Below are 14152 nucleotides of genomic sequence, written 5' to 3'. Positions count from 1 at the left end.
TTTTATTACACTTTTGTATTTCCTTTGCATTTTATGTTTGGTACTGCTTTAAAAAATTGTATGTTTTGTCTAATAATACTGCACTAACAGTCCTAGGTGACATAAGCAGTTGTTTACATCAAAAATGGTACAGAAGAAAGGTTCTAATTATGAGAAAATCTTTTGTGCTCAGAAAACAAGATTTAAACAATTCATCTCTGCACTTTCAAAAAACCCCTAAAAAGTGCATTAATAAAAACTGAAAATATATAGTCCTAATAGAAAACTAATTTATCTGGTATTTTAGAAAAATGTAAATCTGCACTTCCAAGTACTTTACATTTTAAAACAACACTCCCCACCCCTGTTCTGTTTTTAGGTACGAGCAAAATTCACAGTTGATGATCGCAGTCATTACCTTTTTACACCATGTATTCTTACTCAGTGGGTTCTTGGTTTATTCAGATACGATTTAGCAGGTGGTAAGTCCCTTTTTTTTTTTTTCGTTTATAAAGCAGTTCTAAAATAGCCTAAATTATTATTGATGTCAGTCTTACCGTTGACTTCACATGCAACTAATTCACCTATGGTACTCTTTCTAAACTGTGAACTGTCTGTAACTCAGTAGAGGGAAAAAAATTCCTAAGAGTTCATTTGATAACATATAGTAGAAAAGTTTAAAACACTCAATGGTGTTTTAAATTGTATGTGGGAGCTATTTATACATTAAGGGAAGTCAGTAGGTTGGGACTGCATTCTCTACTATGGGAACTTGAAGTATACCCCCACTCCCCACCATTTTTTTCTGTTTTTTGGGGGGGTTTGGATTGGGTTGGGGTTTTTTTGAGCATATGTCTTGTATTCTGGATTCCCAAAGGTTTGCCTCTCATGCTTTTCTTTTTATACCTGGTTGTATAAACCTGATGAGGTGACTGTAAAACTACGACTGATATACATCATCTATGACCTACTTAACAAAAGAAGAATATAACCACCCTTAAACATACAGAAACATCTAGAAAACTCTCTCATCTGTATAAAAGTTTACAAATATCTATATAATATATATAACTTATATATAATTATATATATATAACTCCATTGTTGTATCTGAAGGTGACATACGCATACACTTTTTCAGTGATGAGCAATATGGCATGTCATTTATTCATCTCACCTTCCTTCTTACTTTTGTGAAGAATATTGAAACTTTATGTTCTCTAGTGGCATTTTATAATATAGACTGTTTTGGATATTTATTGTTATTTTAGTATTTATTATACACCTTTCTCTTCCCGTTTAAAACAGTCTTCTGGCTTTTTTTGTTCTCATTGCCTAGAATTTTGTCTTTTAATTTTTACTTTGTGTGCAACACCTTATTCATTTTCATTAGAATGCTGGCACTAAACTGGAGAACTTGTTTCATTTTATCTGATAATGATCCATAAAGATATTATTAAAAAGCACTTCATAATGTTTACTTTTTTCTCTTATTTCTTCCTTACTGATGCTCTCCTGCTGGTATGTAATTTCACTTATTCATTTTCAATCTCATATTTTGAAATCGAAAATTTGAGAAATGTAAAATTTATTATAAATATATAAAGTTAAATCTCTCCTTAAATTTTGTAGGATCATCGATTCAAACTGTAGATTATGTATTGGAAATTGTTGCTTACGAAGCATGTCGTTTGTTCCGTGACAAAATTGTTGGCATGAAAGAGCTCCATGTATTTGATAATGTTTTGATGAAAGTATTTCAAGGTGATTGGGGCTCAGATGTTCTGGACAATATGGCAGGTAAACCATTTGAGGCATACTACACAAACTTGAAATATTTGTTTAGGAACTGCCTAATCAAATCAATCTGATCAAGTCAGATAGCATATGAGCTGAGCACCTAAACTTTCAAATGTTTCCTTTTATTTTCACAGATACCTTCTATGTAACTTGGGGAGCTTGTCAAGAGGCATTCATCACACCAGGACAGGCACTACCACCTCATGGGAGGCCGCTTGGCAAACTAAACTCAACAGACCTGAAAGATATTATTCAAAAAGTAAGAGAAGATTAAAGAATATACACAGCAAGCATTCACAGTAATTATTCTAGACATCTTTTACAGAAAGTACCATGCGAGCACCAGGTTTAGGGTGGGGTCTGCTGCTTGTTCGAGGAATCATCTTTTGCATTTGGTCAAGTAAGGGAAGGTTTGTGATGCTATGTGGCAGGCAGTAGGAAGTATCATGTAGCAAGGTTATTTTAACAAAAGTACATCAGTCACATTTCCTGATGATTTACAACATTTTGGTGAACAACATTTTGAGAAACATTAATGTGCATATATGTTTGTGTATTGTTTGAGTACCAAAGTGTTTTATTAAGTGTTTACTTTCTGAATTTGTAATTTGCTAATGTAATTTTTATTTGAAGAAATACAAATGGATTGTTTGGAGATTTGGCATGCTTATAAACAGTAAAGTACAAAAAATGAGCTTGATGAGGAAATGCAAATTTGTTAACTCTGCTAGGCTGACTGATTTTCAGGATGAGAGCTTTGAGATCATCTCCCCTTGTTAGTAGTGTTTGATAGACTGCTCTTGTACATAGGAAAGTAGTCCCTCTCTTTAATTGCCAATTTGTGACCAATAGACTATATGGGAAATTATGAAGTTCAATAGCCTCAATAATCAGAGAGTTTGGTTTTTTTTCTGACTACACCGTTACATTGGGCTTCAAAGATGAGGTTTTATTAAGTATAACAAGGCCAGAATTTAATCTTAGGGTCTGTTGTTATGTGTGTTTCACTAGGAAGTTCCATAATCTGCAGTTATGCAGCAATTAGCTGCCTAACACACTCTTCTAAGTTATGCCAATATTAATTAATTTGTAGTCAGAGACACAGCTCAGACTTTGTTCAGGTCCATTATTTAATTTTAATTAACTCAGTGGTAGATTTCTGTTTCAATATATCAAAGACTTCTAGGGTATCCTGGTGCTGGGGGTAATGTGATCTGTTCATTACTGGTAAAGGGTATGCGAGGTATCTAAATTCTTTCACATAAATAATTTATTTGTAATGAATCCCAGTGTGGTCTCTTAAGCTTTCAAGCCCTTCTTTTCTAAACTTTTAAATGTTGGATGCTTTCATATCTTACTGCTTTTAGTTATTATTAGTGAACACATTTTTTTTTTTTTCTTTTTTTAATAGGGTATTATTCATTATGGGCGAGACAAAAAAGAGATAGAGATTTTACTGTTCCAAGAAGTCCTCAGTTATATGTCTAAAGTGGACAGAGTGCTAAGTTTTCCTGGAGGATCACTTCTTTTGGCAGGACGGAGTGGTATAGGTCGTCGAACAGTTACCTCTTTAGTTAGTCATATGCATGGAGCTGTTCTGATTACTCCCAAAATCTCCAGAGGCTATGAGCTGAAGCAGTTCAAAAATGATCTTAAATATGTAAGTCACTCAGTATGTCCCATTTTGTAGTGTTGTAGGTGTGTATTAAAAAAAAAATGGGAATTTTGAAGGACACAAAAGTATTGTGTGAAGAGATATTTTAAGAAAAGCAAAATGTCAACACTCTAAATGAACCAAGTAGATTTTTAGAAGTTCTCAGTGTTTAGATGTGCATACTGTTCTCTATAGTAATTACCTGAAACTCTACTTTTTTGAATACCAGAGCTGTTTTTATGAGTGTTGTGGACTTCATAAATTCTAAGTTTATGTGAATATTGGAAAGGTTTTTTTCATGTATATATTTTCCTATTTGTATATATTTTCATGTTCTGTCGCTACTATGGACTGCCAGTTAATAGGATAGTAGCTGAATCAAGTAAAATCTTAGTGATTGATGGAAGTGTACATATTATTTAAAAACAAATGCAAACCTTGAATCGGGAGTTTCCTAGTACCTTCAGCAATGCTAAAGAAAATTCTAGAGCTAAGCCCACACAAAAGAGCGATACAACTGTATAATTGAATCACATCTGGAACATAAATATACTCTATGAAAGAGTCTGTTTTTATTATTTTTTCATTACCAAGCTGTACATCTAGGCAGAATGTTCTTTATATTTGATATCTCATATAACTGAATCACCTAGTTATCTTTTGTAAATATGTAACAGTTTAGATGCTGTGGAGAAAATATGTAGGAAATATATAATCAAGGAAAGATTATCATTCTCTTATGAACAATACATATATTCAATATACTGAGATTTAAGTGTCTTCCCTGCTTCTAGGTGATGGAGCTTGCGGGCATTGAAGCACAGCAGGTGGTATTGCTGCTTGAAGACTATCAGTTTGTTCATTCCACGTTCCTTGAGATGATCAACAGTTTACTGTCTTCAGGTGAGACAAGACCAGAAAGACTTCTACCACACAGAGTTAGCTCAATGCGGCAGAATTAGATGATGTTTTCTAACTTTATGTCCATACCAGAAGTGTTAGTTAGCTTTCTACACTGTTTTCTCTAGAGTGCTTGTACATGAGAAACTGACTTGAAGTTCACTTAGCTATCCTTCAACTTACCGTACAGTATGGGTGCTTTCAATTCCTCAAAGTTGCAAGTTAAGTAACTTATTTCAAAGGAATTCTTTATAATGGTGTAACAACAAAATAATCATGTATTCTCCTCTACAGCTTCCCTTTTCTAATAAAATTCAAAATTGAAAGGTGTCCCAGTGTTTTACCTAGATTGTGTAGACTGAGTCCTTTACTTAAATGAACACCAGCAAAGCCCACTTTTCTGAAGGTAATGAGGTGATAAATAATAACAAATACCAGAAGTGGCTTTATTTTATTATCTAGCTTTGTTCCTCGATCAGAGGGATCATTGAAGGACTGAGCCTAACTTAGTTTAACTAACAGTAGTTTAAGAGCTGATTGATAAAAGCACCAGATTTTCCTGTCTCCTGAGGTGCAAACCCAGGTCTCCTTACAGTATCAGATTCTCGTCATCCAGTGTTAAACCTCTACGTCTGAGGACCTAGATAACTACCCTCTTTCATTTTTCTATTTTCTGGTGTATGACGGAGTCTAGTTTGATTTGGTTTGTATGTAGTATTGGATCACTGTCTTTGGGTAGATTTGAATGAGTTTTTGAAGTATATTTCAATAATTTGGTTTGTTGTTTTCATGGTATCATGAAAAGAATGATGAAGTACATGGGATGGTACTCATGAAAATATGGAGGTGAATACTGCCATACTCAAATTCTCTATACAGAGAATTCAAGGGAATCCTTCGAAGGAATTTGAAGAATTATAGTGTATTTGATCTGACATTTTAAATTCATTCTTCAAATAGGAGAAGTTCCTGGGCTATATAAAATAGAAGAATTAGAACCATTGCTATCTCCTCTGAAGGATCAAGCTTCACAAGATGGATTTACAGGACCAATTTTCAACTATTTCACGCACCGTATGTGAACAGAATCATAAGTTATAATTTATCACAAGGTTACAAAAGTGGTATAATAATGGACAAATAATTTCTAACATGGTCCTTGTTTTGTGTGCATTTTTAACTTTCAGTTAGGTATTAAAAACCAGGCAGGAATAACGATTACAGCATGATATTTGAGGGCACAGAACCCTCAGCTTAAAATTCATTCTTCTGTCTGAAACTTTGTATCCATGAATGTTCTACAAAGCTGTTATGAAATCTGCTGTGGAATGCAATTATAAGGAAGAAAGCTTTTGTCCCCATCGTTTTCTGTTTTTTTTTTTTTTTTTAGCTTATATATCTAGTAACAGAGTTTTCTTCTATTTGTCAATTATACCTACAAATCACTTTGGATTCTGAGTAATCGTAAGCAAGTTTACAGATAGGTTTCTTAATTATTTGTGTTTCTTCCTTAGACCAACAAGAAGATTAAATAGTTTACAAATAAATAGAAGAATGTGACTGAAAGAATACAGATATTGGCAGTCATACTCAAGGGCCCTGGGTATCCATTTAAAAACTGTCAGGTCTTCTAAATTAAAAACATACACATAATAAGAATCCATGTTATTAAATTTATTTATTTAAGTTCTGGTTATAAACATTCCTGCCCTAGTGTGATGTGGTGTAATAGTATCTCTTTTTCAGAAATTACCTTGTGATAAGTATTGGAAGGACAGTGAATTATTTGTATTTGAAATAAATTTACCATCATGTAGTCAGATTGTTATCTACTAAATACTTAATACGTTGCATTTTCTTAGGGATCCAACAGAATCTGCATGTTGTCTTGATCATGGATTCTACCAATTTAAATTTCACAATAAACTGTGAAAGTAATCCAGCGCTGTACAAGAAATGTCAGGTTTTGTGGATGGAAACCTGGTCAGAAAACAGTCTGAAAAAGGTAAATTGCATTAATTAAAAACTGTGACTTGTTTAAATGAGTATCTCCAAAAATAACTGAGCTTTGGTGAATAAGATCAAAATATTTAAAGTTGTGAAGGAATAATTGTCACTGTGCTTATTTAATCCATTTGTGTGGTTCTGCAAAGGCAGAAAATTCTGCAGAACAGTTAAGTAATATTAGCATTGTTATTTTACCAGTAATATTATGTTTTGTTCTTTCTGTGGGCTGACTTGAACAAAATGCTGACTACTATGACTCTGATCACACACAGCATTTAAGAACAAAATACAACTAGACTGCAAGCAAAATGTTAGTCGACTATGCTGATGATATCTGCTATTACTAGTATGCCTGAAAGCTAGTTTAAAAATAAGTTTGCTATGTGTATATGAGCTACTATAGCTCTAAGATTGCGCTGTACATGTTATTCTTGAATCTTTAAGTGTTTTGCTTGATGGAGTGGAGTCAGTGTGTTCTTTTTAGGATCAAAATCTTGCTTATTTCAGGATGTTCACAGTGTAAGTTTGAGAAAGATATATATTACTTCTATATGTTAACAGGTTGCCAAATCCAGTACCCTGATAGGGGCAAGGCTGCTACAGCTTCACGGCCCCAGCCTGAACCAGTGGTGAAGCTGAGCATGTGTTCCCAGTAGGCACAGGCACAAACACACATATACAGCACATATATACATGTGATTGGCCACACAGAACAACGCAAACAGAAACCCTCAGCACAAACACAAACAGCACTGTTGGCATCAACCTGTTCCCCTCTCTGAGCGATCACAATGAAGGTCCATTAGTGGGAAATATGTATATGTGCAGGATGTGGATCCCCCCACTACCTGGGCACACACACAACCCCTCCAGTAGGTGCCTCTGGATCTTCTGGTCTTCCCAGTTGCTGGTGTCCAGATGTATATGCTCCTGAGGCTGCAGCCCCCCTCCAGCTGCCTCACTGTGTGTGCGTGCGCACACAGACACACACACAGACACACACACAGACACAGACACACACACACACACTCTGGATCCTTCCACTCTGGATCCTTCCCGTAACTGGGCCTAGACATCCAGTCCATCTGGTAGCTGGCCTTGGATCTCAGATCTCCCCATTGTGTCCTGCACAGGCACACACGAATGCATGTACACACACACAGACACATGCAGCTGGGTCTCATTTGACTCCCAGACTCCATAATCTCTCAGGCAGTTGGCCTGGACCTTCTAGTCCCTCTGGCAGCAAATTCCTGCGGGTGCCTCACCAACCCATTGTAAGTCTTGTGCAACCTGCAGTGCTCTTCCACTACATCCTGTAATGTGTCCCAAGGCTCCTATGCAGTAACCCCCTCAGTCTAGTCTGTAAGGTAATCTGGCCTCTCCCACTGACTCGTCAGGGTGGGTTTCACACCTGGGCCAAGGAGTTGGTCTTGCTCCTGGGAGAGCCATGGGAGCAGCTGGCTCAGAGTGTCCATTTCTGCCTGTGTTACTGGGGCTCCTCCACTTGCCATTGCACCTCAGTTTCAATAGCAGGTTGTACTGAAAGTTCTTCCTGGCAAAAATGTTTGGACCAGCTCTGTCCACAGTTAAAAAATGTTTTTCAGAGTACTTTCACTTCAGTAGGGATTTTTTTTTTTTAAGTGGAGTCTTATCATTTAGTTGTATGCCAGAACCTTTGAATGTACTTTGTCTATGTCTACCATTGTACTTAAGACTGTCTGATTTCCTGTTGAGCTGTATATCTTTTTACATCTTTGACATTTGTGTTATTGTAAGAGTCCTCTGAGAATTAGTTGCTCTTTCTTACAGCCAGCAGGAGCTCCTGTGCTTGAGACAACAGAAAGTTATCAGTTACAGGAAAAGGCAGAATTGATCTTTCTAATTCTATAAATATTCTGTAAAGACCTTATTCTGAATGAAGATAATCATATTCAGATTTTCAAATGAAAAACTAGATTAAAAGTTTGGGGTTTTTATTTTAACTCAAATTTTCATTGTTCATAATTTTCATACAAAAAATCATGTTCATTTTTTTAGATACCTGAAATGCTTCTGTATGATTCAGATCAACAAGAAGAGACTGGAAAAGCACATAAGGAACTTAAGAAAAAACATTCAGGTAATATTTAGGTGGACACTTTAGTTACTATTACTTATTATTAAACACTTACTCAGTCCTGTGTTGGGTATAGATAATAGCATAGGTACTTTGAGTATGTTTTTGCCAGTGTATTTGTGGACTTTAATATTGTTCACATGGCAGGCATTTTGTGGAAGAGAACATTGGTCTGGAACATACATCCTGGCTCATCAAACCCAGTCTCTTGTGTCACAAGCAATAACATATATTCAATTTTATAAACTGATTAAGCTGCATCTTGTTTTGTTTTGTTCTGTGTCTTCCTTGTATGTGGATGTTATTTCACAACCTCAAAATTTGATGTTTTGAGAGTTTTTCTACTTTCCAGTCTATATGTTTTCATTATTCTTGTCCTAGACCTGTTCATTTTACTTCAATAATTCTGTATCTCAAATAACTTTAATTTCTTGTAATGCGCCTTTTTTCAGAATAATTTGTTTTTATAATAAAACTTCAAATTTAACCATTTTAAAAATAGGGTGTCAAACATAATCTAGAAGACCAGTGCCATGACTCATTTGCATAATACTAATTTTAGCCGCTTTTTATAAAGCATTAGTCTAAGTAACACTTAGAAGACATGGAGCCAGTGGAGTATGAAATGGCAAGTGGTTCACTTGGGGTTTCTTGTTTTGTGTTGCTTTTTAATAGGCATTCCAGCCCATCAGAATGATGGCCAAACTTAGGATTTTGTGTTCATGCTACCATCCGTCTTTATCCTAGATCATGGTACTTAATCTATGCCTCAGTACTTATTAAAGGCATTCATTTATATGTAGATATGTTTTAGCAATTTTTTCTTTTGTAGGGTAATACAATTTTATTTTACAGTATCTTTCGGCTACTTTTGAGAAACTCTATTCAACAAACTGAAGGACCTGGAATGTTCAGAAAAAACTTTTTAGTCTACCTGTCATCAGAGACAAGGGAGAAGACAAAACCACTTGGGTTTCCTTTCTAAAAAAGTCCATATATTTTCAAATTCAATTTCTGTGGAAATAAAGTTTCTTTTATGATTAGCTCTCAGTAATGTGCAATTAATTTTACCTGCTTTTCCAAACATCAATGAAATATTTTACAGCTTTGAAACAATTTCAGCATATTTCTTTCTGAGGAATATGTATTTCAAATGTAGCTACATGTTGTTTCCCTGAGAGTACTTTGGAAAAAGTATATTCTTTGTGATATTTTGAATGTCCTTAATTCATATCTCAAAAAACATTTTCTGTTGCTCTTCCTTGATTATTTTAATGTGAGATAAGAATATTATTAACTGTGTAACGAATTATGTTGTACAGGTGATTCTGATTTTCTGAAGTCATTTCTGGCAATCCATGAATCATGTAAAATGTATGGAGCAACGCCTAGCAAGTATATGACATTCCTTCATATCTACAGTACCATCAATAACAGTAAAAGAAGAGAGCTCATAAAAAGGCAGAACCACTTGCAGGTATGTACTTAAAACATTTTTAACATATGTCTTTTCAAAATACTCTCACATTTGGAAATGCCTTGTGAATTAATGGGCTGTAGCTGCTAATGTGGTTGTGTGGGGTGTCCTCTGTTGGCATACGCTTATGCTGCGGTTTCAGGAGAGGAACAGTATGAATCTTAATGCACATCTCTGTTCAAATGCCTCAAAGAGTGAAGAGTAGTTTCTTGTCTTCATTGATATTTTTCATCCAGAACGTATCAGACTGGGTATATTTTCTTGGAAGAGTAAAAAGTACTTGAAAGCACATAAAATTTTTTCACCTATATGTATCGGAATTGTGTTGCAAACAAGCCATCATCTTTCCATCAATTTAAGTCCTGCCTCTGCTTGTATAAATTTTCCCCATGTAGCTTCGTTTCCATCCCTTTCTTTATATCTCTACAGCAACTTCCTGCTTTGTGTGATTCTTGCAGCCTTCTAGTTTAGCAAGCTGTTATCTTTAACCTCATGGTGCTCTTGTGTAGCTTTGACGAAGGTTCCCTTTGCTGTGATTTTCTCTCATTTTGTGTTTTGGAATTAATTTCAAATTCCTTTTCCACACATCAAACCTTAACACAGTTCTAGACCAAATGCAGTTCATCTCACAGATGTCACTTTACTCCTGTTCTGTGTGCGTAACATGCTTATTTTTGAAACTCATTTGTTATCTTTCCAGTCATACTTCCTTCCCTCCCCACTGCCAGTATATTTGTGGAAAGATCTGTATGATCCTTTAGGACGTGTAACTTTGGTCTTCCCTTTCAGCTCCTTTTCCCAGTGACCCTTGCTGCTATTCTGAAACCGCACTTGCAAAGCTTTATTTCTTCTTAAAGCACCTGTCAAAACCAAATGACTTCCTTGCCTTGTATTCTACACTGTTTTTATTCTACCTGCCAATATTTTTCCATCACTGTAGTAAGCAATTTAAGGAGATTTATGTTTGTAATGATAGAAATTGCTTTTTTATTTATTTAAAAAGTAGCTATGGTTTGTTTGTGACAAACACTCATTTACTCGTTAAATGCTCTGGTTAAATAAAAGTAATCATTTACATAAAATTACAGATGTGTATCCTAAATCAAAACATCATCCAGGTAATATTTTTTTTCGAAATATATCCTGAAATAATTCTATTATCGGATTACCATGGAGTAAATAATTTCGAAAGTGTGACTAAGGAAAATAGTTAATCATAAGCATAACTGAGGCTTTGTTTTATGTACATCTATGTTCTTTAGAGAATGTACAAATATGTAGAAATACGATAATGTAGTTTGTTTCAATTTGTTTAATTTTTGTAGATTTGCTGTTAGAGGAGATATAATTATATGGAGTCAGTAGCAGTTAACTGAAATGCTATTGAATTAATGAGAAAAATATTATGTACTAGTTGCTGTTCCATTCAAAGTTTGTTATTTTGAGAATTTAATTTTCAGCTTTTTAATGTAGTAGTAGATCTTACAGCAACACATCTAGAAGTGTCAAATCCCATTTTTGGGTTAAATAATACTAAGAAAATGTAAAAAATATTGAGAAAATGTGGCACACAAATTAAAAAACTTAGAATATTAACCTACATCACTCTTAGTTTGTGCATAGTATTTGTAACCAACCTTCATTTAAATCTGTTTAAAATTCATTGCTAAATAACTGCTTCTTATAAACTTTTATAGGCAGGTGTTTCAAAGCTGAATGAAGCTAAAGCCCTTGTAGATGAACTGAATAGAAAAGCTGGAGAACAAAGTATTTTACTCAAAACGAAGCAGGATGAAGCTGATGCTGCCCTTCAAGAAATTACAGTATCTATGCAGGTGTTGTATATGATCGTATCAAAAGTGAAAAAAAAAAAGAGATGTTTTTCTATTTTTGGTCTCCATAACTGCCTGTGCTTTGTATTCTTTTCAAGGGTTACAACACCTGATGCTTTTACCAGAATTTGCCTAAGGGAATGCATGAGCCCTGAGGATTGAATAAACTGGCAACAGGACAGAGAATGATATAATTTACATCATATTTGAACTGATTGAGTAGGAAGAGATCAGTGCAAGTTTTGCACCTGAGTGGTATTTACTGCTGTAGTTTAGTCTGAAAGTTTTCCTAGAACTTCATAAATTCAGACTGATCCATTTTATAATGGTTATTACAGATAGGAACTTTGAACAAGATACTGACAAGTAGCACTGTTTTAAGAAACAAATACCAGGAACTAAATTTGTGGACTATTAGAAAGTATGTATTTCATGAGGTACAGTCCTTGGAACTTAACCTCAAAGAAGGTTAAATAATACCTCTGTGTTCATCACTCCTTGAATTTTTATTCTTCAGCTCAGAGTCAGAGTTTCTGTTTTTCAAGGAGGTAATTTTCCTTAGTAGTGTTTTCTCACTTAAGTAAAAGAATTGTGCAGAAAATAGATCTCTACATTGATATTTCCAGAAATCATAAATATAGGATAAATCATAATGAATCTGCTGTCACTGCACTGTTTGTTTTGTCACTGGTTTAGTCTGATTCGGCTGAAGCAAACTTAAATAAAGAAGTTCAATGACAAAGACATTCTCTGTATGCAGTAAAGTAGATGCCTGCTCTTTCAAACCATTTGGTTCACAGTGCTTTAAAGGTGCTTTACTTCCCATTTTTATAAGTCTACTTCTGTTGGCAATTTTTAATACTTTTAGCCTTTATCTGCGTACTGTACATGAATTTGAACAATGATGATTGGCTTGGTGTGTTCATTGTTGGCCTCAAAGAATTTATTATGCCATTTTCCCTGATTTCTGTTTTAAATATGTCTGCTGTTGTCCAGTAGAGTCACAGGTTGTGTGGGTAGTACATATTACATTGGACAAAATCAAAGAATAGGCCAAAAGCAATGAAACATGACGGGCCCACTGACACAAAAAAAATTACAGTAGAATTCTGATTATTTAGATTAGCATAAAGAATAGGTGCCCTCTAACATTTTAATGACACTTCAAATGTTCTAGTTTATGTAAGAGAGAGGGCTCTAATACATACAGACTCTTTTAATCTTCTTTCAGAGCAAGGCTTTTGACCTACAGCTGAATTTTAAGGTTTTGTTATTCAGAGCTATCATTCAGCACATGTACATTTGTATGAAATGTCTAAGCTAGTTTTATGTAGTTAATGTTTTATTTGAATGTAATCTTCAATGACATGCTGGTCTATAGCTTGGGTTAAGTGCTCAAAAAGATTATTATTAATCTCAAGGTTTTCTCTGCTTATATACATCTGTTACCTTCTGCTACAAGTTCAGCTCAGCTGGACAATTGCTGGTTATAATAATGTGTTACATACTGGAAAATATAAAAAAACGTAAACTCTGGGCTTTGTTGTCTTGTATCTTTTAGGTGAACTGAGCCTAGAATATTAGTCTTTTATTTTATGCATTTATCCTCAATTATTTATTTTGTAACCAGTATTGGTAGTCCCTGGGGTTTTTTTTGATTTTTTTTGTTAACTTCAGGATAAGTAAGAACCTTTTTATGTAGTTTTATATATTAGGTATTTATTGTTGTACTGAAGTGCTTAGGAGTCCTGGAGATGGCTAACAGCTACTGTCTGCTGTATGGTAGGCACAGTACAAATCCAGGAAAAAAAAAAAAAGATGTAAACCCAAACAGCTTACAGTATACGTGTAGGATATAAGACAGGTATCCTTACAGACAGATGAATGCAAATTTACAAGCAAACAATGTATTAGTATTTTTACGCTAATAGGCTGTAGTTCCAACACAACTGCTGCTTTTGTGATCATTATAGAAAAGAGGAGTTTCAATGGTGTCATGAAAGAAATAGAAATTTGAGCAGCTACAAAGACAATGGCAGGAAGATATTACTTTCAAATGTAGTAAGAATGTTACAGAAGCTGTCACTCTTATCCTTTTAGAGGAGGACTGACATCTTTATAAGGAATGCAGGCAAGGAGAAAAATGGTTATAATGAGCCTCAAAAATAGAGGTACAGATCTTGTCTGTGGTAAAGAAAGGGAAGAAGACACAGTAAAAGCAAAAGATGCTTATTCTGTATAATTTAGTTACATAAATATAAGTGTAAACCCAATGCTTATGTAGTTTTTGAATCAACCTGTGTAGTATCAAATATCTCAGAAATTTTATTGTAATTGGTATTGTGCAAATTAAAATTATATTAAATATATTATAATCAAGATTA

The 14152-nt window shown here is 34.5% G+C and overlaps 1 protein-coding gene across 2 annotated transcripts in view; it reads left to right on the top strand.

Moving 5' to 3' along the window:
- Nucleotides 1-14152, top strand: part of DYNC2H1 (dynein cytoplasmic 2 heavy chain 1) — a 183624-nt gene that overhangs the window by 48768 nt on the left and 120704 nt on the right. For both annotated transcript variants that reach the window (XM_087757020.1, XM_087757019.1), the window contains exons 46-55: nt 359-461; nt 1612-1779; nt 1914-2038; nt 3191-3439; nt 4228-4336; nt 5294-5407; nt 6196-6338; nt 8381-8462; nt 9782-9936; nt 11634-11771. In XM_087757020.1, coding sequence (XP_087613146.1) covers nt 359-461; nt 1612-1779; nt 1914-2038; nt 3191-3439; nt 4228-4336; nt 5294-5407; nt 6196-6338; nt 8381-8462; nt 9782-9936; nt 11634-11771 — 1386 coding nt within the window. The remainder of the gene's footprint in view (nt 1-358; nt 462-1611; nt 1780-1913; nt 2039-3190; nt 3440-4227; nt 4337-5293; nt 5408-6195; nt 6339-8380; nt 8463-9781; nt 9937-11633; nt 11772-14152) is intronic.

This window comes from Nipponia nippon, unplaced genomic scaffold (genome assembly GCF_047370975.1).
Source record: "Nipponia nippon isolate SJK-2023a ecotype South Korea unplaced genomic scaffold, ASM4737097v1 scaffold_2, whole genome shotgun sequence".
In the NCBI taxonomy this organism is placed as follows: domain Eukaryota; kingdom Metazoa; phylum Chordata; class Aves; order Pelecaniformes; family Threskiornithidae; genus Nipponia; species Nipponia nippon.
The sequence above is the reverse complement of the archived record's forward strand: the minus strand, read 5'-3'. Positions and strand labels throughout refer to the sequence as shown.